We start from the raw sequence: 26,068 nt of genomic DNA, 5'->3' as shown, positions 1-26,068 counted from the left end.
TGCGTGCCGATCTCAGCAATTGTTTCCCGCATTGAAGCAAAAGCTTTCTCGTCAACGGATTCTTGTCAATGCGGATTTCACAAATCCAGATCGGCACTCTTTTTTTCCATTTTCTGCAGGTTACATCACATGATCTCACGCCTGCACAGTGCCAGATTAGGTGATGTAGGCAGGAGCAGGAAGAAGAGGATGGAAGCGTCTGGTGCTTTCTCTGCATCAGGATAACCGGGCAGCGCAGGACCCAATCCAGGAAACCTCCTCTCAGGGATCTGCAGAAGTAAGGGGAGTGAGGTTTATTTAGATTAGTTCTGATTTAAAAGTGTAACTTAAGTAATTTTTTTGGAATGTTAAAATGTCAGCTGCGACTTAGTAATTCCATCATGACAACTCCTATGATGGTGTGACTAAGGAGGAGCAGTGTTGTCACCCTAGAACAGACTACAATATACAGAGATTGCAGGGAATAAAGTGACAACAGAAGCATAGAGTGTACAAAGTTATTATTTCACTAGATTTTTGCGACTTTTGTATTGCATGTATGTTTTTTTTATTAAAAATATACCAAAGCCCTTTCAAAAGTATATTTAACCCCCCTAGCGTTCTATATCTGTCAGTTTTTTATGCAAAAAGTGGTCCTATTTTTTTTGCATAGAAATTTTTGTTTAAATTGTAGGCCTGTAATTCTTAGGAACAACTCCCGGGTATAATAATGATATTTATTTATTATAATCATAATTTATAATACATAATTATAAATCATAATTTTAAAAATAATGAAATATTAGACCACAACAATGTAATTTATCAAAAAAAAATATTTTATCAAAAATTTCTCACTGAAATTTTCCAAACAAGGGTGCAATATTATTGATAAATAATAATATACTTTAAATGCAGATTTTAGAAAAACAAATATTTACATTTTTAGTAGACATCTGGGGTGTGGTAGATTTTGAAGCAGGGTGCTGCACAAAGTCCAGTATCACAGTCAGGACAGTGGAACCTAGTTTATTCCTCTGTCATCCGTCTTTAAGCAGCCACAGGACCATAAATGACCAACAGTAGCAGATCATTGTTAGGTTTGCTCACATTCAGGTGCAGCATTAACGTTACATTAAAAATAATAATCTAACAACATTCATCAAACTAAAACTTTGTGGCAGCAACTGTATTTGTAACTGTAGCACAGGCGGCGTCCTGTCTGTTGCTAAGCAACTGGTTCCTGTCAAATCTACTCTGGGAAGAGCGCATGCGCTCGTTCTTCATTTTACAGCCCTACCGTTATCTGTTTGAATTGAATGACTGTGATTGGCTCAGCGAGAGCAAGACTGACGCGTCTATTGGTTAGGTGGTTTTCGGCTCTTTTCTCTGATAGGCCACGGGGCGGGCATTGTGTCCCGGGCCCAGGGGACTGACTGGCGCCATATTCGTTTGTATGTGTTATTGGGGGTGAAGCGCTAAGCACCGATAACTGTTAGTGTGCTACGGAAACCCCTCCCTTGGGAGCTGCCGCCACTTCTGCCGCTCAGGAGGCTCACCGAGAGAAGTGCAGGAGCTGAGCAGTAGACGGGTGGCGGCGTCCATGCTGAGCTGCAGGTGAGTCTTCCCTCATTGTCTACCTGAGATAGGTTTTGTATCACAGATGAGACACACAGGTGAGATTATTACATCCCTGGATGGACGGCTGCAATTTTTCTGCTCGGGGGGGACTACAAGTCTCAGGATTCTTTGATTTGCAGCTGGGAGCTAGGCTTGCATTCCTTGTTAATATGCAATAACATTTCACATACCTGGGATCACTATAGGGAGGTAGGGATGGATGGAAGGGAAGGTGGGATAGATAGACTTCTAGATTGTAAGCTCTTCTGGCCAGGGTCCTCTCCTCCTCCTGTGTCACTGTCTGTATTAGTCTGTCCTTTGCAACCCCTATTTAATGTACAGCGCTGCGTAATATGTTGGCACTATATAAATCCTGTTTATTAATATTAATAATAATAGATGGATGGATTGAGGGAGTGGTGGAGGAATGGAGGTAGGGATGGAAGAATGGATGTATGGAGGGACAGAGGGATAGATAGATGGATGAATGAAGTAGGAATGGAGGGATGAATGGAGGTCAGAATGGGTGGATGGATGAATGGAGGGTCTCCTAAATCTGCTGGTCTAGCAGTGGAATAAAAAGAAATCAAATTCAGCCCCTCATTCCGAGCCATAGCTACATGTGTTTAGATGAGGAAAAATCAAAAGGAAAAGGAGAAAATGTTACATAAAGTATTTCTGTATTTGAAATATGTCGAAAATGTAATTGTGTTTAAAACATTGCAATGAAGGTGGAATACCGGAGGTAAAGATCACTTATAAGGTATTTATTTAAAATCCATGGTTCCCCCAGGTCGTCCTGTCTAAACCAGGGTTGTGTGGATTGCCTTGGAGAAGATGGTTTTAGCCATGGTGCAGGGGATTCCTAGGTTTCCTGTAGGTCAGGGATTCCAAACCATGTTCCCTGGATCAACCAACCAACTAAGGTTACTTGGAACCTGTGGATTTCTGGGGCAGCCAATCTCAGCCAGAGTTCTGTGAAATTATTGGGCAGCCATTCATTCTCAGCTGGTAAATTAGGTTTCCTCTTCAGCGGGCATACTCAGCCAGGACCCCTTGGAATCTTGGGATTTATCTATGCCAGGCATTCTCAGCTGGAGTTCAGTGGAATTGTAGGGATCCTATAGGTCATTAAGTCTATACCAGGGTTCTGTGGATTCCTAAGGTTCCTCCAGGACATCCCTTGGAATGCCACGGTTACTGTAGAGCAGCCAAGATTCCTAAGGTTCTTCTAGAACAGCCATTCTAAGCCATGGTGCTGTGGATTCCTATGGTTCTCCCAGGGAAGCCAGAGTTCTGTGGAATTCTAAGTCAGCCATTCATTCTCGGCTGGTATTAGCTGGGAAATCCTGGGGTTCCTCCTGGGCAGGCATCCTCGTTAAGGATTCTGTGCAGTCACTTTTAGCCTGAATTCTGTGGGCTCCTAGGGTTCTTCTAGGGCAGGCAATCATAGCCATGGCTCTGTGGAATCTGAGGGTTCCTCCATGACAAGCATTCTCATCCAGCATTCTGTGCAAATCTAGGTTTCCTCTACTGCAGGCATTCTCTGCCAGGGCTCCTTGGAATCCCAAGGTTCATCTATGACAGGCGTTGGCAGCCGGTTTCATGAAATCATCGGTTTCATCTATAAAAGTTTCATAAAAGTTTAGGCTTCCTCTGGAGCAGCTATTCTCAGCTAAGATTCCTAGGGTTCTTCTAGAGTAGTGGTCGCCAACCTTTCTGACCTCACGGACCACTAAATTCACCAAACTCGAGCTCGCAAGCATGGGGAGCCGCGTGTCACTCAAAGGGGAAGAAACCAGACTGATGTAAGAACCCGCCCACCCTCCCATAGCTGGCTCAGACCTGCTTGTAAAATTCTGGGGGGGGGACAGTAGTGCAGGGCTGTACCCCCAGGATCGCCAACATTTTCTGTTCTAGAGCAGCCATTCTCATCCAGGGTTTCTCTACAACAGCAACACTTAGCCAGAGTGTTAATCCTAGGGGGTTCTACAGCAATAATTCCCAGCCAGTGTTCCATGGGATCCAAGGGTTCCTCTAGAACATTCATTCTTAGCCAGGGATTATCCAGATGTTGTTAGGGTTAAGCTGTGGCTGATTGAAATCTGCAACAATGTACACTAGTTATTGAACTACTTCTGGCTGGCTGGTTAGGTGGGGGGCCACAAATGATGGACAGAAGCGCTGGTGGCTCTCCTCACACTGCTTAAACAGGAGCTGCTGAGAATGGCAGAGCAATGTATGTAGGCTTACACTTCTCTGACAGCACACCAGCTCTCTTACACTATGCTATTCTCAGTTACTGTGCTGACAGGAGGCCGAGCTGCTGAGAATAGCATAGAATGAGAGTAGTGTAAGCTTTACATATACCAGGCTGCTGCAAGATTTTACTCTGTTACCAGGCTCTGATGTCAGAAAGGTTGGGGATCACTGCTTTAAAATGTGTGAATAATCAAACTTTTTTTTGAGGAGAGCAAGAAAGAGTTCATTTTGATTGTGTGTCTTAATGCACATATCAATGCACAAATATATGACTTGGTAGGGTTCCATACATTAGAATGGCACCTCAATGAAAGGCAACACAGCTGCAATGCACATGGGTGGAAGTGCATCACTATCCATGGTAAAGCACTACATTGTGTTGGAAAATTAGACTTTTCCCTTTTTTGTTTTTGTTCCATGCCTGTGCTTAATAAAAAATAAATAAGCTGCCCTAATGCAATGCACGTTACTGCACAGTACACTGCTTGTTGTTATATTCCACAGGAATAGAAAAGAGGTATTTCGGCCCAATAGGTTTTATTTTTACATTTAAAAAATAAACAATGCAGAGTATACGGTGCATTTTTTGTTTAGTAAACTGCTGTTATTTATGGAGTTGATCCCCTACGTAAACCAGTATTGTGAACATTTTTACTTTAAATCCATGAGTGCTGAAAGCCAGCTAATTAAACTGATAAGCTCATCAATACAGTCTTAGTCCTTAATGTTTAAATAGACTTTGTCACTTTGCTTATTCAGGACAAAGTGAAAGATTTTTTTTTTAACTCGTAGTGATCCAATAATATGTCCTTCTCAGCATTCCTCTGCCATCTCTTTATCATTTGATAAAACAAAACTAAGTACTTCCAGCTCAATTAAATCTTTATTTCTGTTATGTTGCAGGACATGAGCACAAAGATGAGTTTAAAGAATATGCAGCACTACAAGGAGGCCAAGCCCAGTGCTAATGAAAACCCGATTAATATTAGGTATGTTACATTTTGCAGTAGTTTGGTAACTGCGAGAAACACAAAGCTGGTTACAAGTCGGTGACGGTGGTTAATAGCGTGGACAACTTCGGCTGGTAAATGGCTGTATTAAAGATTGTTGTATGAGCGTTCATACTTGTATCTAAATAGGCGAGTTCATCGCAGGTTTTCTTTACATACCCTTTTTCATACATGCCTTCTCTGTAATGACCCATTTCCTTGAGAAATTTTCAATTTTTACTGGTATGTCACATCTAAAACCTGATTGTAAATTCAAAGTTCATCCTTTGCCAGACACTAATTCTATGTGTGACTTTTAATGAGCAGTGGGGTTTTATTCTGCAGTCTGGTGTATTGTGGGCAGATGGAGAGTGCTGGACTCCCAGAGGACCCCCCCCACACATCTGTTCCAAGATAGAAAATACCATTTAAAAATTGGATTTTTTTTGGTTTGTTCCTCTTTTCTATGTAGGTATATTTCAGCAAATCTTTTATTAATATATCACTTTTAATTTGTTTATTGTTTTTAGGAATATGCCAAACAGGATGCTACCTATTCATTTCCCTCCAACTAAAACTGTACTCTGGGACTCAACACCCATGGGAGAGCCAATAGGGTTACATTTCAGCTATTACAGGTACTTATCCTATTAAATTACCAATTTGTTGCTGACATGGAAGGCATAGCCGTCACTCTGGCACCGCTCATCCGGTATCTTTATTGATATATATTTAATTGAAGTTTTGTTTAGTTATGTCAAGGTTTATTTCTTATGTTTTTATGATTAAAATTAATACAATAAATACATACATCATGTAGACAACTATTCATTATTTGCTTTGTTTGAGTTGTCAGGAATCCTCACTTGTTGCTTTCTGAGAAAGCTTTGCGGCTCGCTTATAGACATGCAAAGACGGAGAGAAGAGTTTTCTGCTGCTTCTTACTTGGATCTTTCTCTGTGGATGATGGTATGTTAAGTCTTTAGTTATGATTTGTATAGATCCACATAAACTCTAATAAAACATCTAATATTTTTTATTGAATGTGTGTGCTATGTAAATTCTTGCAATGGTGTTGTTTTATTATGACACATGGTTTTAGGATGGTCCCCTTCGGTGTTAATGTTGTATTTTCTGACTGATGGTGAAGGTTAGAGCCAGTGAAAAGCATAGGCACTACATAAATCGGCTGTTTAGTTTGCATTCATTCCTATATAGTGCTAAATAAAAGCACTGTCTAGTACACTGCAAGCAAGACACCTTGTTAAAATTATGATATTTGTCTGGTGTAGGAGATTCAGCAATTTGCTTATGGCCCATTTGGTGAAAAAAACTTGACTTTTTTATCCTGGTAGCAGAAAGATGGCCTATTGCCATGGTGGGGGTAAAAAGATTTCCACTTAAGGTCACTAAAGTTAGGACAGACATAGATGGTCAATGGGGTAATTTACTAATAGGCTGTTTACCTATCAAGGTGAATTATTGCCGTCCAACTAGTATTCACAAAGCGCAGTGAATGTGGTGATCACTTTGTGAAGAATATGCAATCGTGTCCAAAGATATCTTAAAATAATACTTCACAATGCTATGTAAACAGCCCATATTCCTTTATTCATTCTCAAGTTTATGATTGATTAATTTGCTCAGCTCATTAGCACGACTAGGTAATTCCTCTACCACATCCCATTAGTACAACAATTAAGCAAAGTTGAGGACATTTTTGTTTTCTGCCTAAAGTCCTCACCTTTGCTTGGTAGTCTTTATTCAACCTCAACGTATCTACCTGGCATCTTTATAGCAAAACCAACATGTAGCCATCGGTCACATGACTGTACCAGGAGGACCTAAAGCTGCAGTTTTTTTTATCATGTAAATGTCCACACCACTTTGTTAATTTGTTGTTTGTATATTCAGCCTTGTTATTCCTGGATATAACTGATCTAAAAAAAAATTGATTTAGATCAGAGGAAATGTGCATATTATTTGCTCACCAGTTTTTCTCTCTTCTATCAGATGAGGAAGGTGTAACCTTGACCATTGATCGGTTTGATCCTGGGAGGGAGAAAGCCGGCATTGTAGGGAAGGTTCCCTCTGCTCTCCTACCTGGAGATTTTGTGATTCCTTGCTCTGTATCTAGCAGAGAGTCAGCTGGAAATGTCACTCTGCATACTACAGAGGAATTTGCTGCTTCTTTTAAGGTAAGCTATTTGTTACTTTGAATAATATCACAGGGAAACATTTTAAAATGGCAAGTAAGGATACATCATTACATTGGTTACTATATTACCATGTATTCAGCATTTCGTAAAAGAAAGTTTTCTTGATCTGTGTATAGTCACCTTATCTAACTACGTGTTGGACATTAGGATGCCAGTGTCCTTTTAGATGTGGAGGTTCCCTAGGTCAGTTTACCATGGAGTGTGCACAGCTACAGGAGTTTCTTCCTAGCTGCTATAAACTTCTGTGGCCGAGTTCTGTCCTGTCCAGCAATGCTTTGGCACCCACACATTGCTGCCTGGCTGGTCAATATGTTTGAGGCAATATAGGGTGTGCAAGCTTCCACACTACCAGTCCCTGAATATAGTCCTAGTGGGGGAAGCTTTCAGTCACTCCACTAGGACCCATCAGTTTCAATAATAACTAAATCGTAATTTAAAGCAGACTAAACTCTTTGGTGGTTGATGAGCTTCTGCCGTAATCGGCAAGTTGGCACATACTTACCCTGTGCAGTCAGTTTGCAGCAATGACAGGTCCAGGACCTGTTTTTGCTGCATCCTAAGGAGCCGTCCTCCTTACTGCAGCACAGGAGTTAACTCATTCGATGAATGAGCAGGATGGCAGTCTTCACGGAAGTCTGCAAATTAGCCGGTGATCCTATTCATTCTTTGAATGATCTAACTCCTGCATGAGCACAGGAGTTACATTATCCCCAGTGGCTGACTCGTTGCCACACACAGAGCTCCGAGCTACCCAGTGCATCCTGCATTTAGTTTAGAGATGATACAAATAGCCACCAGGAGCCATTTCCTTGGAGTCTTTGACTTCCTTTATTTACCCGCTGTTCCTTTCTTCCCATTCCATTGCTTGCTTCTTTTTTTAGGCCTTTTTCCTGTTCTGTTCTATTTGTCTTTCATGGTCAGTCCCCAGTCTGGCACTCTAATTTTAAATCTAGGTAAACTAGATAACGAAAAAGCAGAGGTCTCATCTGAGTTGAGATTGTGATTGAATTATTTATTGGCTGTTTGCAAAGTGAAGTTTAGACTAAATTTTTTTGTGAAGAATGTTTACATTGGCTGGTCAGAAACTGAAAGGTTCCCTAATAGCTTCATCCCCTTGCTGCTCCTCAGTAGATCTCGGTGTGTTTTTACAACGTTAATCCAATGTTTTCACTTATTGCTTTCCAAATGAAAAAGATAATATACAATTTTGTTTTCTTACTTTAATTAAAAAGATGTGTGTGCCTGTCTAAATGAATTCTAAAGGGTGTTCTAATGACTTACACAACATGAAAACGAAGAGGATCTAATAGTAGTATAAATATTAGGCCTATAATCGTATAATTATGAGAACAGTGGTTACGTTTGAAAATCAATTTGCGTGTATGTAAGAAAACTGTGAGTGGCCCCATTTGGTATTCTGAAGACACAACTGCCAAGGTTATTTTACAAACTAATACAAAACAAATAATGTAAATATTAAAGATCAGTTCAATAACAGAAAACCACTCCAGGTGAGAAGGAAACCGTGAAAGAATAGATTTGATTACCTATAGAACAGTTTAAAATGCCACTAATTAGTTTACTATCTACATGCTGACCAGGAAACACAATTGGGCAAATATGAAGCCCCCCCTATATCCCATCCTACATGCTATTCTAAATATTACTCCCAGTTCACTTTGCTATGTGGAGGATTGCTATTCCAGTATGCAGAGGTGCTTTTGCTGGACAGTCTCCTTGTATTGATGATTCTTTTTCTAGATCCTACCCGCTGGTAGCAGTGTCCACATCACACACGCAATAATTTGGACGTTGGAAAAAGCACCCTGTCTTCCGTACACAAAAAATTCTCATCATAATTAAATGTGTACTAATATTTTACTATGTAATTAATTGCTAGTGTTTCAATCTTCTCTTTCATCTTTGCTAAGTATTACACTGCAGCATCTATTTCCATCTGAGATAATATTTCCTTCGTATATTCCGTGCAGAAAAATCATCATGTGGACCCTATAGGAAGCTACAAGCTTGTGAATATATTTACTGTTATTATGGTGATTTTCTGTTTGTCTTCTTGAGGAGCATTTTCTCCCCTTTTCTTCTTTCCTCTCTATATTCCACGTACAAAGCAGATCTAGTCTGTTCTGAATGTCAAGTAGGAGGAAGGAGCTGGAAATTACTGCCGTCAGACTTTAATTGTATTGTTTTGCAGATGAAAAAGCAGTTCTTGTATTTTTGTTTTAAGGGTCTGCAGAGCCATCTTCACTGCAAAGAAGCCTTGGATCTTTCAAAATTGCTCACTGTAAGAGCTCATATCACTTACTCGGAGAGCATGGACAATCTTCACTTTGATCTTCGCTGGGCGGCTGTCACGGTAGCAAATTCATTTGAAAGTACTCCCATAAAGCCTGTCCCAATTATACCCACGGCCCTAGCCAGGAACCTGAGCAGTCACAATAATATTGCACAGCTTCAAGGGACACACAAATGCGGGTAAGCTTCTTTATTCTGAGTGTTCTTTAATAAAAAATCCAAATAATACTAGTGTCTTTCTACAAATGCTTGTCCTTTTGACTGCGGCGACAAAGTGTTTTTAAAGCGTCTGTTTGTTTCTATTTACAAGATACTTGATGCAGTCTGAAATGAATGCATCTGCAGCAAAGTGCCACAGCAAACAAACTTTTAAAAGGACATATATTTAGAGAGTACATGCATGGCACCGTGTTAGATTTAAACAGAGGTTTTTATTATATTTTGAAATGCTCTAAAAAGTAACTTTGGCCATTTAGCTGTAAAATTATGTGATTGCAGATGTATTTATATAATTGACATTGCTTTTGATAAAACACATGGGCGGAAAAGTTTATTCCTGAATTATTTCCCTGTTAAGGTGATTTGGGGGGGGGGGGGGTGTGAGTATTTTATTACCATGTGTGTTTTTTATTTGTTTATTTATTTATTTATTTATTTTAAACTAAAGAAACCAGGCATTTGTAGGTAATAATATCTTAGATTTGAACATTCCTATGTTTGCTGTTTAACTAACGTTGTTTTTTTTAAAATTGTTTTTGTGAATAGATATTTGACGATGGACCAAACTCGTAAGCTGCTTCTTGTCCTAGAGTCTGATCCAAAGGCATATACACTTCCACTTGTTGGAATGTGAGTTTTATAAGTATAACTATTCATGTTCTTTTTGATATTTGTTCCCTATGTGACTAAATCCTGGCTTCTAACATTTTTTAAGACCTAAATAAGAAAATTGTTAACATATTGGGGCAAAAAAAGAACTGTTGACAAAAGGTTGTCAAAGCCATGAAAAATTCAGGATAAAATTTGAGTACAAGGGTCTCTTTATTTAATTCCCTCAGATACCCCCCCTCCATACCATTGCATGCATTACACTTCTCCATACTTGTTTAGCCTGTTGGTAATATTGTTATCCAGATTTGGAGGGGATAGGGATGCTGTGGGCAGTAAAAAAATGATGCTCTGGGCAGGAATAATAAGTTAATGAATTCCAGAGAGATGAAGACTTCATTGTTCATAGGCTACATCAGATGATATACAATTTAAAACTGGAATAAAGTATTATTGTATCGTTTATACACACCCAAATGGCAACCCATCTAAAATATGTCCATGCTGCAGTTGTAGCTGCTGCCTATGAAATTCCTGAATAGAAGTCTGGAACCAATCTGCCCAGGTTTTCAGGCTGTAGTGTTAGACTGCTTTATTTCATACAATCCTGCTGAAAAGGGGTATTGTTGTGACCCCCCCCCCCCCCACTCCCCCAAAATCTGTTTATTTAACAATGGAGCATTAAATATATACTCTGGACTCTTCAAATTATCACTAAGTAACAGTATGTTTATATCTAGGGTTACTGATCCTTTCCTATGCTTTATCTAAACAGCTGGCTGAGTGGGATCACACACATTCACAGTCCACAGGTTTGGGCTAGCTGTCTGCGCTATCTGTTTAGCTCATCAATTAAGGAACGGTAGGTGTCACTTTGTGGCTTCCATGTATGTTTGCATGCTTCAGATGTTTATTACATATATAATAAATGCGACTAATTATTCAAAACCTTCAGTACCTTCATGTACACTGTGCAGTTTGCAGCATTGTATTGGTGACAAGGCATGAGACCTGGCATACTGGTGTACAGCACTTACACAGAGCACAGCAGTCTTAAGCTACAGTTTCCTGCTAAGATTTGGAATTTATCTGCTAAGAATAGAGAATTAAAATAACAATAATACAAAATTGTTGAATACATCTTGAGGTTTATGAGCCAACCTAACTTTTAAGAAATTCTACTGTTTAATATACATATGTAATGCTGGTTTGAGACAAGCCTGTGTTGATGGTATATGCTTGACATTTCTGAGATCATTCAGAATTCGTTGACAGATGCACTTGACCTGCTTTATTATGGTTTTGCATCCCCTTAGACTTGTATGAGAATGCAATAGATGGCTGAAGCAAATAAAAACTCATCCACGCAGGTTCTTAGATGCTGTAGGGTATTAATTCTAGATGTGCTTCATCAAACAATCGCAGAAGATTTGCATGGCTCCACCCACTATCCTGAAATAAGGAATAATCATTTTATTTTGGGATGTGTTGAAATGAGACATGAATACCTTCTATGTTACAGTTTACAAGTTAGCATTCCACTTATAGCTTAAAAAAACAGGCCCTCTCCTGCTTTGTAGCCATGACAATAACTGTGTTAAATCTTGTTTCTACTACTTAGGAGCAACCCTGTTTTTGTGCAGCCTCTCGGTATCAGATCTGTCTCTAATCTAGATTATCTGATTTTAGCCTTTCATCCACCAACTCCAATTTACTGCAGGGATCAATTTTACTTGCTGTATACTTGTTCTAAGTCTACAATTCAGAAAGTGGTGACAGACTTTGAGTTTTTTTTTTTTTAATTATTTTTACCTTTGATAGAAATGGTAATGAGTGAAACAATTACTGCTTGTGTCTTTTCAGGGTGCTCTCAGAGTCTGGAAGTTTCCTCATTGTTCTCTATTCACTGACTCATAAGGAGCCTGAGTTCTATGAATGCATGCCATGTATTGGTCACGATCCTCTTGGCTGCCAGTTGCTAACCTGCGAAGATTCTTTACATCTTTTTAAAGTGAGTTTTTTTTTCTGCTATGTCACTGCTTCCTCTTCTCACTTTGATATGGCAGTGCAGTATTTCTAAAGCTTGTGTTTTTTTTCAGAATGCGGAATCCTCTAAACAGTCACCCCTGATGTTTGAGCTCTCTACTGAGAGTCAGAATGCTGAAGCGTATCTGCTTAGTGAAGTTTCCAAGACCATTTCTGATTCTGTGTAAGTTTGCTTCTATACCTACACAAACAACATGGCTTCCCAGATGACAGGATAACACTAAACAATGGCACCTTATGCATCTAAAATTATTTTGATACTGATTCAGTTTATAATGTGCATTCTAAAAAATGAAATTGAATCTTTATATTCTTTTCCAGGTTTAAACTGCATGCTTCTCCTGCTAAGTTATCCGTAAGTGACCATGATTCTGGAGTAGAAGATGAGGATTTCTCTCCTAGGCCTTCGCCTCACCCTCATCCTTCATTTCAACAGGTAGGCATACAAGGAAAATAAACCGATAATTAGCTTAAAACACGGTTTGCATTGCTAAATTGATATCAGAAACCAGCTGTCTGAAAGCTTAAAAAAAAAAAAATTGGATCGGGCAGGGCATTACTGCAGAATGGAATTGGCAATTTCTGCAATAGGCATTTACACCTGCCTGATCTTCCCATGGTACTGTCAAAAACGCATGTGCAGCTCCAGTTACAAGGATACCTGGCAATTCGACGTTTCCCCAGCATGCCAGGACAGAATGAACTCCTGCATGGGGGTTATGTTAACCCGGCTAATCAAGATGGCTGAAGATTGCATTTAGGAAGAAAAAGCAGTGCCCTGCGATAGAAGGGGGATGATGGCTGGCATTAGTTCTGCTTTAAAAGCTTTCATAAAGAAATGTCTAGCTGCATCCAAACAACCCACATCCCATAAATGCAAAACATTTTTTGTAAAAAGAAGCAATCCTAATTATATCCAAACTGTTTCCAGCTGTTCACAGGTTACAGATAATCCTTAGAAATCTCCTAAAGCAGTTGTCCCCAACCTTTTGGACATTGTGGACCACTGAATTTATGGACTCCGGATCGTGCATGAGTAGGGAGCCGTGTCTCACTCAGAGGAAGAAAATTCCCCCGAGTGATGTCAGAACCCTCCCACTCTCCCATTGCAGGCTCAGACCTGTGCCCAGAGACAACCCGCCCACCGCCCTAAGCCTGTGATGCATACAGGAGACATAGTCCACGGCTCTGGCCAGTGTGCGCACCCCCCCCCCCCCAAGCGGGGTCCTTCTCCTCACCTGGCTGGGGAGTGCACTGGCTAGAGCCGCCGACCAGGACCACAGGTTGCGGACCGCTGTTCTAACGTCTCCTTCTCTCTCCCTTAATAGGCTGCACGTAGAAGTGGGGCAGTTAAAGGAAACTACATTCTTCGAAGCTTGACACGGAGTTAAAGTACATTATGGCATCTTATATATGCTCTATATAATGGTTCAAGTACTTAAATAAGAGATTCCATGCCCATTTGACCAAAAAAAGTAATTGTTTGCTTGCATGGGTGAACATTTTTTTTGAGGGCCTTGTCAGAAAAGCAATGCTGCAAATAAAACAATATTTTTCTGATGGTAACATTGCCACGTTTTCATTGACCAGTAGGTGGCACTATTTGAATGACTAAGATGTTTATGGAAAAAAATGATCATTTTACTTTCTAGTGGTTCCTAGTATGCCCTCTTTATTTAAAATATCAGTACTCAGTTTTGCAACTGTTAATGTGTGTCAAATTAGTGAAATATTCAATTTTTATTATGTTGTTCTTAATACAGGTCACCAGGATCCATCCATCCGTTCCTGAACTTTCTTTGGTGTTTGGAAGTGTCATAGAACCAAAACCTGCTGTACAAAATTCAGAGATCAGCAATAAAAAGGTTCCTCCAATGTCCTCGACGCCAAAAGTTGTAAACAATCAGTTCATTACTGCTTACCCCCATAATGATTTATATGGGAAGGAATCTATGCCAAAACCTTTACCTGTTCCTAGTAAAACTTGCAAACCCATAGGCACAAAACCGTCTAGGGGAAAGTCATCTACAGGTGACAAAGCACATTTCCATGGTAATGGCCAGATGAGAAGAAACTCCACATCATCCTCTACTTCATCCTCCTCTCTTTCCACACCTCGAACTGGCTCATCGCCGGACACATCTGTACATCAGGTCAAAGGATCGTCTGAACATGACCTTAGATGTAGCATCAATGGACCTTGTCCTGAGCAACCACCGCTGACATCTTCACCTTATTCTAGACGGTCGTCCTTGCCCCACTCCCCAAACCACAATGCCACCTTCCCCCTTCAAACAAGGCCACTTTCTGATGCCCAAAAGCTAACACAGAATTTTACTACTTGCCGCCATCAGACCAATATCTGCAGCTGTTGTGTTGGCATTGCTTCTGTTCAGTGCCATTCACCAAATTCCTGGCCAGCTGTGAGCCATATCGGTCATCGGAACCTGGAGAGCCAGTCAGAGCCTCATGGAAATGTCATTCCGTTTTATCAGAATATGCCATGCCCGAATGCTTGTTGCAGCCCTATGTTAATGAACTCTGGCAGAATGATGGGATGTACCACTCCAGTAGATGCTGCCAACTCTCCTGGCAGAAGGGACTCCTTGCCAGTAAATTCTTGCAATTCAAACCCATGCATGGCCATGGCACCTACCTCGATTCCTGCACCCAATGGCATGATGGGACTTTCCACAGAAGCCTACCAGCTATTAGCAGAACAAGACAAGCAGCTAAAACTTCTACAAGCTCAGGTTTGTATAAGAGAGTCTTGTTAAACCTTCTAAAATAAATTGCTACATGAACATTACCATCATATCCTTTTCACTAAATGGGTGTTATCCAATATTTTTGAAAAGTTTAAACTTGGATCTGTAGTAAGCTGATCTTGGTTGTTGAAAAATGCTGCCATAGAAGCCAGTTCTGTGTTTGTATCGCATTAAGGTTAACCTTCCACTAAAATGAATGGTCATCTTAGCCTCCCAAACCCCCTACTATATGTAGGTTACGTTACCATAATTACCTGACACGCGTCTTTCGCCTGCAGCAACTAGGCATGGATGGCATCACTGCTTTACTGAGTCCTAAGGAATGCAGAACCGGCGACATTGCACCTCAGTATATTGGAGGAGCATTGGGAGATTTTGCCTTTTCTCCACTCCAAAGGACTCTTCTACAAGGACATTGAATTGTCCAATACGGTTATGTTTTTCACCTCCATGTAGTAGGTGATTTGAGGAGAAGGAAGCTCGGTCAGTGGTAGCAGACCTTTGTTTTAGTAAAAGTTATGCTTTAAAGAAACCTTTGTTCTCATCCCATGGATTTAATGTATTTGCCATACCATATGTGTATAATGGTATTCTTCTAATCCTAAGTCTGGCGCTAGGTGCTGCTTTCTTTGCCATTGGCATTCCAGCAGTTTGCTATTGCTCTGTTGTAATTTCCTACCTGTGCTGGGTAGCCTTTGAAGGGAATGTTCTTCATTTGAAAGCAAGGCTATGTAAATCTTCCAATACAAAGTGAAGCCATAGATGCAGCTCTGTGTTGCTTATTGCTTGGAGTGTCGGAAGCTGTTAATGCCGTTTGCTGCTGACATGGCAAATGGAAACGGGTCAGAGAAGAAACATTTAGCCTAAATGAATATGTCAGTTGTACGTCCTGACAGAGCAATGTGAAGGAGAACACATGTATGTAGATTGTACAATGAGCCGTGGTGACCGAGATCCTTTACAGGAAACTGTTCAGAACACAAATATGGGAGCTGCCATTGCTAGCTTTAATGGACAAATGTTGGCTGGCTTTGTAAACTCCTATTTTGAAAATTGTTTGTTATTGGGCAGCCATTCTGATACCTGGAACAATTATTGAGGTAAAGGCAACAAATTACAATTTTAGAAAGGTTGCAATTGGACATTGTGTCTTTCTATACGTTTTTCTTTAACCCAATTAATGCTCTAAGGAAGAATGCACAAGTGTATAATGAGAATGAGTAATGAGAGAATTTACTTTGCAGATCCAGCGTTTGCTTGAAGCCCAGGCTGCTCAAGGAACATCTAAACCTTCACACTCTGAGAAATCGGCGGAATCCGTAGCTACTGAGACTGAGATCTCTGAGCCTGTGCGGAAGACCAGTGTGAGCATCGCTGTCAGCACAGGTAATGACATTCTCTGTCTTTGCCCATTTGCCAGTAAATATAACGAGTAAGATGGGAACTGTGGAAGTACCACTGGCTGTGTCACTGGTTTGCAACAATCATGCAGAAAACAAAAGTTAAATTATCAAAGCTCCTTAACTCTAGACTTGTTTTGGGCAGTATTTCAATATACCTCATTACCAATGTAACAGCCAGACAACCAGACTTTCCATGGAGAAAAGTAGGTAACTGCAAACTTAATTCAGAGCAGGTTCATTTTAAGGTATACAGGTAGTCCCCGAAATAAGGACATCCGACATGCGGACGACTCCTAGATACGAAAATACAGGCTTCCCTGCTCACTCAAGTGCAGGATGGAGGCTTTAAAGGGGGGAGGAAGCAGTTTTTCATGACTTGCAGAAGAAATCTTTATCTAAACACAGCTGAGGTTGTGGGTGATCTTAAGGATGGGCTTTTCTGCAACAACTTGTAATTCTTTCTGCATATCAGAGCACAGCTTGCTCCAGAAGTTAATAAATGTCTCCATAAAGGCTTTTTTTTTTTTTTTTGCTTTGTTTGTGATTAACTTACAGTGAGTATTTTATACAGTAACTGACACCATGCTGCCTAATAATATGTTGAGACAAACATCTGTCCTAATTGCATTTATTAAAATATTGTACCTGTTCCAACTTGGATACAAATTCAACTCAAGAACAAACCTACAGCCCCCATCTCGTATGTAACCCGGGGACTACCTGTAGTTTAGGAAGAAATACAATTATTTAAGTTGTCTAGTGTTAGGGCGATATTAACAGATGCTGGGTGCATAGGAAATCCAGAACCCATGTTTGCTACAACAAGATGGCCAAACTGTAAAACACTTCCTTTCACTCTCCTTTAAAACTTTTAATCAATAGAAAAAAGTCTATAGGTGATTTTCCTGGAGTTCAGCAATGGCAGCTCAGAAAGCCCCACACATACCTATGGTGCTCATTTATTAAGGCTCAGGCATGCAATGGATTCTGCTCACTCTCTTGGCGTGTTCATAGATCCAGAAGACATGGCCAAACATTGATGATATCGGCCTTAAAAATGTAACCGTGTCAAACATTTGTAGGTAAAACTTGTCAGAGTGGGAAGATGGGACTTTTGTCATGAGTACAAAATATTGCCTATTAATCTGTCAGAATCTCCTAAATTTTTTTTCCCCACTGCTGCAAGTTTTCAAAAAGTGTTATCAGCCCGGCCCAATTCACCTCTAAACCTCCAAGTAATGCTGCATTTTACATTTCTTGTTGTGTTAAGATAACTTTGGGGTCTATTTATTCTTGATTTGACCCAGGATACATACATATTTCCAATTAAATCCAATTAGGAAAATACTGTTCGTGAATACTTTAGGGATCATTTATGAACCTAAAGGGGACATTTCTGAGGTTTGAAAAGTGGCCACCAGGTGGCACTATTGTGCTTTCTTAACATTTCTGTTGTTTAGCCCTGGTTGGGTGTTTGTTTTGTTTTTTGTTTTTTAGTCACTGCTTGGTATTTTCTTGCCCTGACAATTTGAAAGATTTTGGAAGGCATTTAAAGTTTCTTAAGTACAGTTTCCATGTGGAAACCAAATCTAATTTGTTTGTGTCCCCTAATCCACAGAGCATTTCTAAACAAAGTGAATTGTAATTTTGTCCTAAAGCAGTCGGTTAGATTTCAGCTACGTTGGTTGTGTTTATAAAGTAATAATGAAGACTAGACTATCTAATATTTTTTTATTTTTTTTTTTTTACTTACAAAATGGATACATTAATGCAACCACATATTCGGTTAACACCAATGTCAGTTATATATAAAATGAAACTGAGGGCAACTGAAAACAATTGTAAAATTTTCATTTTTTAAAGTGTAAAAATATTTTTTTTTTTAACAATGCTGTCGTGATAGCATAGTTATAATCGTGCCTTTTAATCTCTTAGAGCTTTGTGTAAGGGTGGACAATTCTGGTAATGTTTCCTACATCGAACTCAAACTATCACTGTAATTCTTTTTATTTATTTATATATATATATATATATATATATATTAACACGCATCATCTACCTGTTCTTTGCTGTACTTGAGAGAAGAAAGGGCAGCTCTAGGAGCCAATCGGGCGCTGCTACATGCGCTAAGATTTTGCTGATAGGATGAGGTAGCGGGATGATGGCGTTGATGGCTGTGATTGTATTGCTGTTCCCTCCCTCTCTTTGAATGCAGAGGTCTTAGAGGACCCATTGGATTTTGGTTTGCAAAACATCCCAAAAAAACGTACTTGAACTATTTTGACAAGACAACGCATCACATTACACCGTAATGCAATACACGACTGGTTCTTTTTTAAAAGACATTATGACCAACAAGTGGGCCCCTGACACCTAAAGTTCTGTACTGAGCCTTAAACTTAAAATCGATAAATAATTACCAGGGTTATGTCTTATGTCTGCAGTGGGGAATTTTGAGTTGGTGCTCATTTGTATGTATTTAAAAAGAAATCCTAATCTCTGTCTTGTAATGCTTTTAGGTGCCAGTCTGTTTTGGAACCCCCCTCCATGTCCTGAGGAAGAGGAGTCCCTAAATAAACAGGATGAGTCTGAGCTTTGTAATGAGCTGACTGCCGCTGTGAACAATGAGCAAGATACAAGCAACTCCACCATCGCTTCCTCCTTAAAAGCCGTGGACATTTACAGCTTTGCAGAGAACAGTCAGCTGACAGACTGCACTGGCTATTCCCCTCCTGCGCTGCAGCCGTAAGTATCTCTGAATTCTCCAATCTCTTCGTACTAACCACTGCACTCTGAGACTTTTCTATCGTACAGCTAGATAATGTTTATGGGCTAATATGTTCATTATTAGGATTTCAGACTTCTCCACTTTGGGTTGATGTTGGTGGGTTTGACCCTTCATTGTTTCATTAAAGGGCTTTAGGAACAAATGTTCCCAGCTGCACACATTCATTGTCATGAAGGGTTCTACCTTTACCCATCACTTGTTGCACCGTATAGGAAATGCATCTGAAAGAGGGAGACCTATTTTCTTGATTAGCTGGAGGAACTCTGAAACTCATAGGAGAGAATCTTCCTATACTTCCCAAGTGATATAAGGAAAACGTTTTAAGCATGGGCAACAAATATCTCTTCATATACAAGGATCTTTTTCTATGCCTAAGCATCTGCATGTTTATGGTGGATGAATGGCCAAAGCAAATTATTTCATCCCATGAAAGAAAAACTGACCACACTCCTTGAACATTTGTGGACAGTTGTGGTTGATGCAGAGATAACCAATCTTTGTGTGGAAATCATACAACCATAACAAAAATTAAACATCAGCAGGACGTGCACTTTTATTTATTTGGGTCTCTCTTAAACTTTTTTTTAAGCTCATTTTCATTTCACATTATCATTTACTCTGCTGTTTTTACACCCTAGATTTATACAAACATTGCCTAGCTTGTGCGGAAATATTCACTGTGAGATAAAGCTAGATTTAGTAAAAAAAAAAATGTTGATTTAAATGGACTTGTACTGGGAGATGATGTAAACTTTTTTAAAAGAATGCCGTTTCGGTCACACACCTGAAACAAGCATGGCGATCAGCTGAATGCATGAGCTGTATACTCATTTTGGGTCAGTAATTCAGAAAGTTACATTGAGGATCAGAATGTCAACCAGGCAGCTGTATTATTCTGGAAGTCACCAATGGCAGCTAACATGATCTCTCAGCAATGGACCTGCTCCCAAACTTTTCCACCTCATTCTTTTCCTGGTCACTACTTTTTTAGACTAGGTTCACATGTGTTTGGGATAGAAGTGTGTGTTATGTATTCCACATACATGCATGTACACAACTTGCACTCCTCGCCTGTATGTGACAATCTGCCTCCCTCCCCACCCACACTTTCAGTGCTTATCTGCTGCAGACTTTTGGGTTGGGTGGATACTTGTAACAAACTTAGAAAATGCAAATACTCATGACTGCATTTTCCATTTTTGTTTTCCATGCTATTTTAAGTCCTTTTTAAAGTCTTATGATCTCTAGGTAAAAGGTTTGAAATAAAACTAGTTTATGTAAATCATACAAAAAGAAAGCAACAGTAGTTCTTGGTCATGTTAAAGGGAAATGTAGTGGTTTTAGTCTTTTGATTTTTGTTTAGGCTTGTGAACTGAATTGTTAGTTTTAGTATATTTATTACTTGTATTAAATCTTTGTTTTCCTAATAAACCTCGAATACAAGGTGGTTCTATGGCTCTTAGGAAGACAGCTGTGTCATGGCCATAAAAAGAACTCACATTTACATAGCACAACAAATAGGGTTGTTAGGTTTATGTTTGCTCTCTGCTGATTTCACTTCTGTTGTGCTTCTATTAGCTCCAGATTTGGTGGTGTAGTTGAATGAAAAAAAAAGGCAAAGGCTCTTCTATGGCTCCTATAAATCCGAGCTCTGCTATAGTAGGCAATGAAGGCCACACATTATGGTCCATATTTTATGAATTGGCCATATTATGCAGGCCCTGATTTGTTTACCTCAGTGGATTACAACCAATAAATCAATGTAACCTGGGCCATTTACATAATATATTAGTCTTTCCAATATGCAAACCCTTTTCTTTCTGCCCCATCTCGCGTCTCGCCATAGTTATACCTGTCATAAGCTCGCTGTCGGTATTCCCTAATAGACCGGTGGGTTTAAAACGCAGGTAATAGGTCCAGAACCATTTTATAGCAGCTATAGAATTGCTTTTGTTTTGTGTTTTTATAGTGAAGGTACAATGATGTAGGCGTGATTCTAGTATAGAGGTGTGTGTATTATATACAAGCACACAATCCTAATGTAAATTGTAGTAAAGTGTAAAATGTGTGTTAGGTGCTTGCTTGTTAAAAACAAGTCCAAATGGCTTATCCTGTAATTGCTTTACCTTGGTGCAGCTCAGATTGATGCTGAAAAAATAGTTTAGAATAATTACTAGTGACAAAATCTGAGAGTTTCCATGCAATACCCTCACAAAAATTTGGGTCACCACCCATTTTAAAGCTGATAAAATCAAATTAAAAGGTCTCTGGGGCCAACATTACAATAGCTCCTGAAACATGCTTTATTTACCCTTGTACAGCTAATGGTTCTCATTTATTCTTTTGTTTTTAGGGTTTGTAGTACAAGGAACGAGCCTCCGTCTCCTCAGCTGCTACACGATGAGCAACTATCCACAAATTCCATCATGTATGACGCACACCAAGAGCACCAGGGGAAGCAAAAAGCTTCAGATCATGGAGTCTCTGCTCCTAGTCTGCCACCAGGGAAATTTTATCAAGATTTACTTGTAAGTGTATTTATTTATTCTTCAATATTGTGAAGGTAAAATCAGTACCCTATATTGGTCCTTAACAATGAACATTTAGTAGTTTTGCCAACTAAAGCACTCAGGCAGATTGTATGGCAGACCATTTGTAAGGTTGCAGCTTGAGTTTGAGGTTAAAAAGTAACTTCCTAATGTTGGGGGCTGCAAGTTATGCACCAGTCTTAGCGCTACCAGATCTTACTCACACCAGACCATGTCCCTACAATAACAATGTACAAAACAATTCATATATATATATTCCAAAAACATTCATTTCCGTTAGTTGGCTTCCCCAAAAAAATTGTCCTTACGCTGTGATAGACATATGACTATGGTAAGGTCATTAGATTGTGAGTCCGTTTGAGGGACAGTTAGTGACATGACTACTATGTACTTTGTACTTCCCTGCATATTATGTTGGGGCTATATAAATACAGTATAATAATAATAAAATAATTATATACAGGTAAATTTGTTCCAGTTGTAACTTGCACTATGAGAACCAGAGACATGTTCTGTACAGAGCAACCTCATGGGAAAATAAATCATGTCCTTGAAGAAACAAAGATCCAATGCTATCCATCAAATTGCTCCCTAAAAATTCCTATTATGAAAACATTTTGGAAGCCATATTTGTTCTTCTTTATGTACCTGTAACACAATGCTTATGTCAGTTTATTTTCTTCTTGCAGAACCAAGTAAACAATTTGCTGAAGACCTCATCCTCCGCCAGTGAGGAGTCTTGTGAAAATATTTCCAGGGTAAATTCTAGAGTAAGCGAACCTCTTTCGGATAAGTCCAAAGAGTATGTGGCATGTGACAGCAGCCGCAGTGACCAGCACAGTGTACAGAAGGCCACACTAAAGCAGCTGAAGTCTCTAGGAGTGGAAATTGGCAGCGCAACATCTGAAGTGAAGCAGAACAGTGCAGACACTGCAGATAATGCATGGTAATTGCTTTATTATTTGAACCCAGCTTCACATCACTCAAAACCAAATTAAGCATCAACAGTTAATTCTGTTATACCATTTCTTGTACTTTTTTTTTATTTTTTTTTTTAAATACCACTCCCTCAAGCCTGCTGAACAGGACGACAGCTGTGCTCTATGTAAGAGCAGCAATTTGTCACCACTATGGGCCTAATTTATTAAAGCTCTCCAAGGTTGGAGAGGATACACTTTCATCAGTGAAGCCGGGTGATCCAGCAAACCTGGAGTGGATTTCTTAAGTCATTTTCTATTAGCAAATGTTTTCAATGCTGTACCAGATCCATTCCAGGTTTGCTGGATTACAGAGCTTCTCTGATGAAAGTGTATCCTCCAGCCTTGGAGAGCTTTAATAAACCAGCTCATATGACCACTAAGGCTGCTGCTCTCGTGCATTGTGCAATGGTCCTGCTGCTCTATTGGCTAATAAGAATTTGGAGTTTGAGTTGGCACTCTTGCACTAATAAAGAAGTCAAGCAAGTCTATGGCCTAAATTTTAATCCTCCTCCTAAGAAAAATACTACGGGCTTTTTAAAATGTTTTATGTTGATTTATCTGTTTACAATAACAGGCACTTTTATTTTTTTGTTTATAGAGTATAAATAGAAATTTGTTTATAGAGTATAAATGTTATGTTTATAGAGTAATTCCTAATAACATGTAATTATCTTTCTACAGTGTCTTGGCATGCATTAACCCAGATGCCGTCATCCCAAGACTAAACTACATGTCCTTTACAAATATTGGCTTGAGTGGCTTTGTACCCAGTGGAGTAGATTTAAGTATGGAAGCCAATGCCATTGCCTTGAAGTACCTGAGCGAGTCCCAACTGACCCAGCTGTCCCTTAATCACACAAACCAGAACAAGGATGTAGACTCTTCCTCCTTTCATGGCCTGTTTCCTGGGAACTCTGAGAAGAGCATGGTTGGCCTGAGCCTAATTTCACCAAGCAATATGTCATTTGCCACCATGAAATACCTGAAGCGTTATGCCCTTATTGACAGCAATGACAGCAGTGATGACGAGTTGGATCCATCTTCAGAAACCGCTCACTTATCTGTGGACCAGGTTGATAGGAACAAGAAGTTTTCCTCTGACCTTTCTGAAAGTAAACAGAGTATGGATTTGAGTTCTGAACCCAAGACAACCCCAAGAACATCAGAAAAAGCTGCAGTTGAATTTGTATATCACCCAGAGGGAAATAAATTGAGAAATATTACAAACGAGATGCCAAAGAAAGCTATGGCACCTGTACAAGCATCCGATGAGGCATCTCTACATTTTCTGAAAGACATTAACCCTAAATCTAAGCTCTTGTCAGGGAAAACTCTGTTTAAAGATCACCATGATAAAGAGAATGGTAGAAGTTCACCACTCTTCAATGCAAAAGACTCCAACTCCTCAGGGAAAAAAGTGGCAGCGGGTTCTCTTGAAATTTTAGATGTCAACCATCTTCGCCAGCTCCCCAAACTGTTCTAAGCTAAATGTTGGGATGAATAAATCGGTTTATTTACATTTTTCTTCCTATGGAAGTGAAGAACCCAAAGTACTGCATGTCCTTAATTTAAAGGGGGTTTCTACCTTCAAATGTCTTTCATCCATTTGGCTTGTGTATGACTTGTATTTATTTTCCATAAGCTGTTATACTTTGAGAGTATTATTCTTTTTTTCTTTTAAAAGAATTGTACAAGTATATCTGGGTCAGTGGAATGCAGTTGTGTGCCTTGTGGACCAACTGTAATGATGTGCTTGTATAACAGTAATGCTGTTTTATTTGCTTTTGTTCACTCAAATTGAAACATTCCATAGGCACAGCTGTACGGGTAGCACTTCAGTGCTAACTTATATAAACATGGCATTAAACATTGGAAACATGATTACTAAAACATCTTCACTCTCAGATTTGTCAGATCCAGGCACAACTCAGATCCTGAAATGGGGATCCTGAGATGGGTAGATCCTGAAATGGTCAAACAAATGTATTGCCTTTCTTGCACCCAGACTTTTAATTGTCCCAACAGCTATCGGTCATGTTTACCTCTTTTTGCTGAACCTTTACATTTATTTTATATTGGGCAAATAAACATTCCAGAACCAGCTAGGCCAAACTCTACCAGTGAGGTCTAAAATTTTCAAACCAACAGTGGCTGGCTCACCAGACTTCCAGCTGTAAATATCACATTTGACTAGACTCGCCTAATAGATACCCCTTCCATGTCATGATCACTGGGTTCCATCTGCAAGTACTAGCTGTTTAAATGTGACTTGATTTCAGACTCTGGACAATGGAGTGGAAATTGGTGAAAATCATTAAAATTTTGACTGTACTTTTAAAGGAGTCATTGATTTCATGTTAAAGCCAAGCAGTTAACATTTTTATAAGTGGTAATTAGGAAAGGTTTAGGAATTAGTTACCTTTAAAGCAAACATCTCCAGAATAAAAACTTTAAAATCAAAATCTCTGTAAAGAAAGGACCTAATACCTACCTGTGCTGCTTATCTGTGCTTTCTTAGGCCTGAAGAAAAAACAAAAACATCCAGCCTTTCTGATTGTGCCAAATAACTGTTTCCTTTTTGTGCTCTGTGGTTCCATCTTGCAACCCCTTTATAAGTAGTGATATAAGGGGTCGGTTGATTGAATCACAAATCTGCAAAGGTCCTGACATTCCACACACCTGGACTTCTCCGATACTGAAAATTCATCATCCTCTGTGGCCCCTCAAGAGAACAAGGTTAATGTTGGGACAGTAAGTATTCCTTTCTTTGCTAGGAAAGCTTGGTATACGTTTCAATCCATTAAAGGTTTGCACGAGCCAAGTGACAACAGACTGAAGGTGAAACCTACATTAAAATGGTTAACTTGTGACCTTTGAAATGATGGACATCTGGGTGAAGCATGCATTTTATACTTCTTATATCACATATGCATAACTATCTCAACTCTACTTGATAACATTTATGAAAATCTATTTTACCACTATGTGTGTTGCATTCTGACTTGCAATGAATCGCTCATCAAATAAATTTCTATTTATTCTGTAATGACTGCTAGTGGAAGATCAATAGGTAGTAATCGATTATGTTTACCACATGGAGTTCCGGTTACACCTTTATAATGTCAGGATGTACCACAAAGCCAAGGTTTTATGTTGCACTTCTTAAGTGATTTCCTTTTCTTTGGTTTGTGCATGACAATTGCTATATGTGGTGTGTCTATGTATTTTGTAAATCTGATATTTTATTTAAATTCTGCTTTTATATTTGTGTAACAGTTTTAAATATTTTATATTTTTTAATAAACTTCAATATATTTACTGAAA

At 39.4% G+C, this 26,068-nt stretch overlaps 1 protein-coding gene across 1 annotated transcript; it reads left to right on the top strand.

The window, feature by feature from the left end:
• The first annotated feature begins 1,435 nt into the window (after positions 1–1,435).
• STIL (STIL centriolar assembly protein) lies at positions 1,436–26,068 on the top strand. Its single transcript, XM_072419601.1, has 17 exons — positions 1,436–1,596; positions 4,765–4,850; positions 5,381–5,488; positions 5,707–5,819; positions 6,864–7,048; positions 9,315–9,562; positions 10,148–10,231; positions 10,986–11,072; positions 12,074–12,221; positions 12,310–12,419; positions 12,578–12,692; positions 14,020–15,009; positions 16,269–16,410; positions 18,947–19,172; positions 21,569–21,743; positions 22,454–22,710; positions 23,426–26,068. Exons 2-17 carry the CDS (start codon positions 4,768–4,770, stop codon positions 24,225–24,227), a joined length of 3,873 nt encoding a protein of 1,290 aa, XP_072275702.1. The 5' UTR covers positions 1,436–1,596; positions 4,765–4,767; the 3' UTR covers positions 24,228–26,068.

The sequence above is a fragment of the Pyxicephalus adspersus genome, chromosome 8 (genome assembly GCF_032062135.1).
Source record: "Pyxicephalus adspersus chromosome 8, UCB_Pads_2.0, whole genome shotgun sequence".
NCBI classification, from domain to species: domain Eukaryota; kingdom Metazoa; phylum Chordata; class Amphibia; order Anura; family Pyxicephalidae; genus Pyxicephalus; species Pyxicephalus adspersus.
Note: the sequence above shows the minus strand (reverse complement) of the source record. Positions and strands in the feature narration are given on the sequence as shown.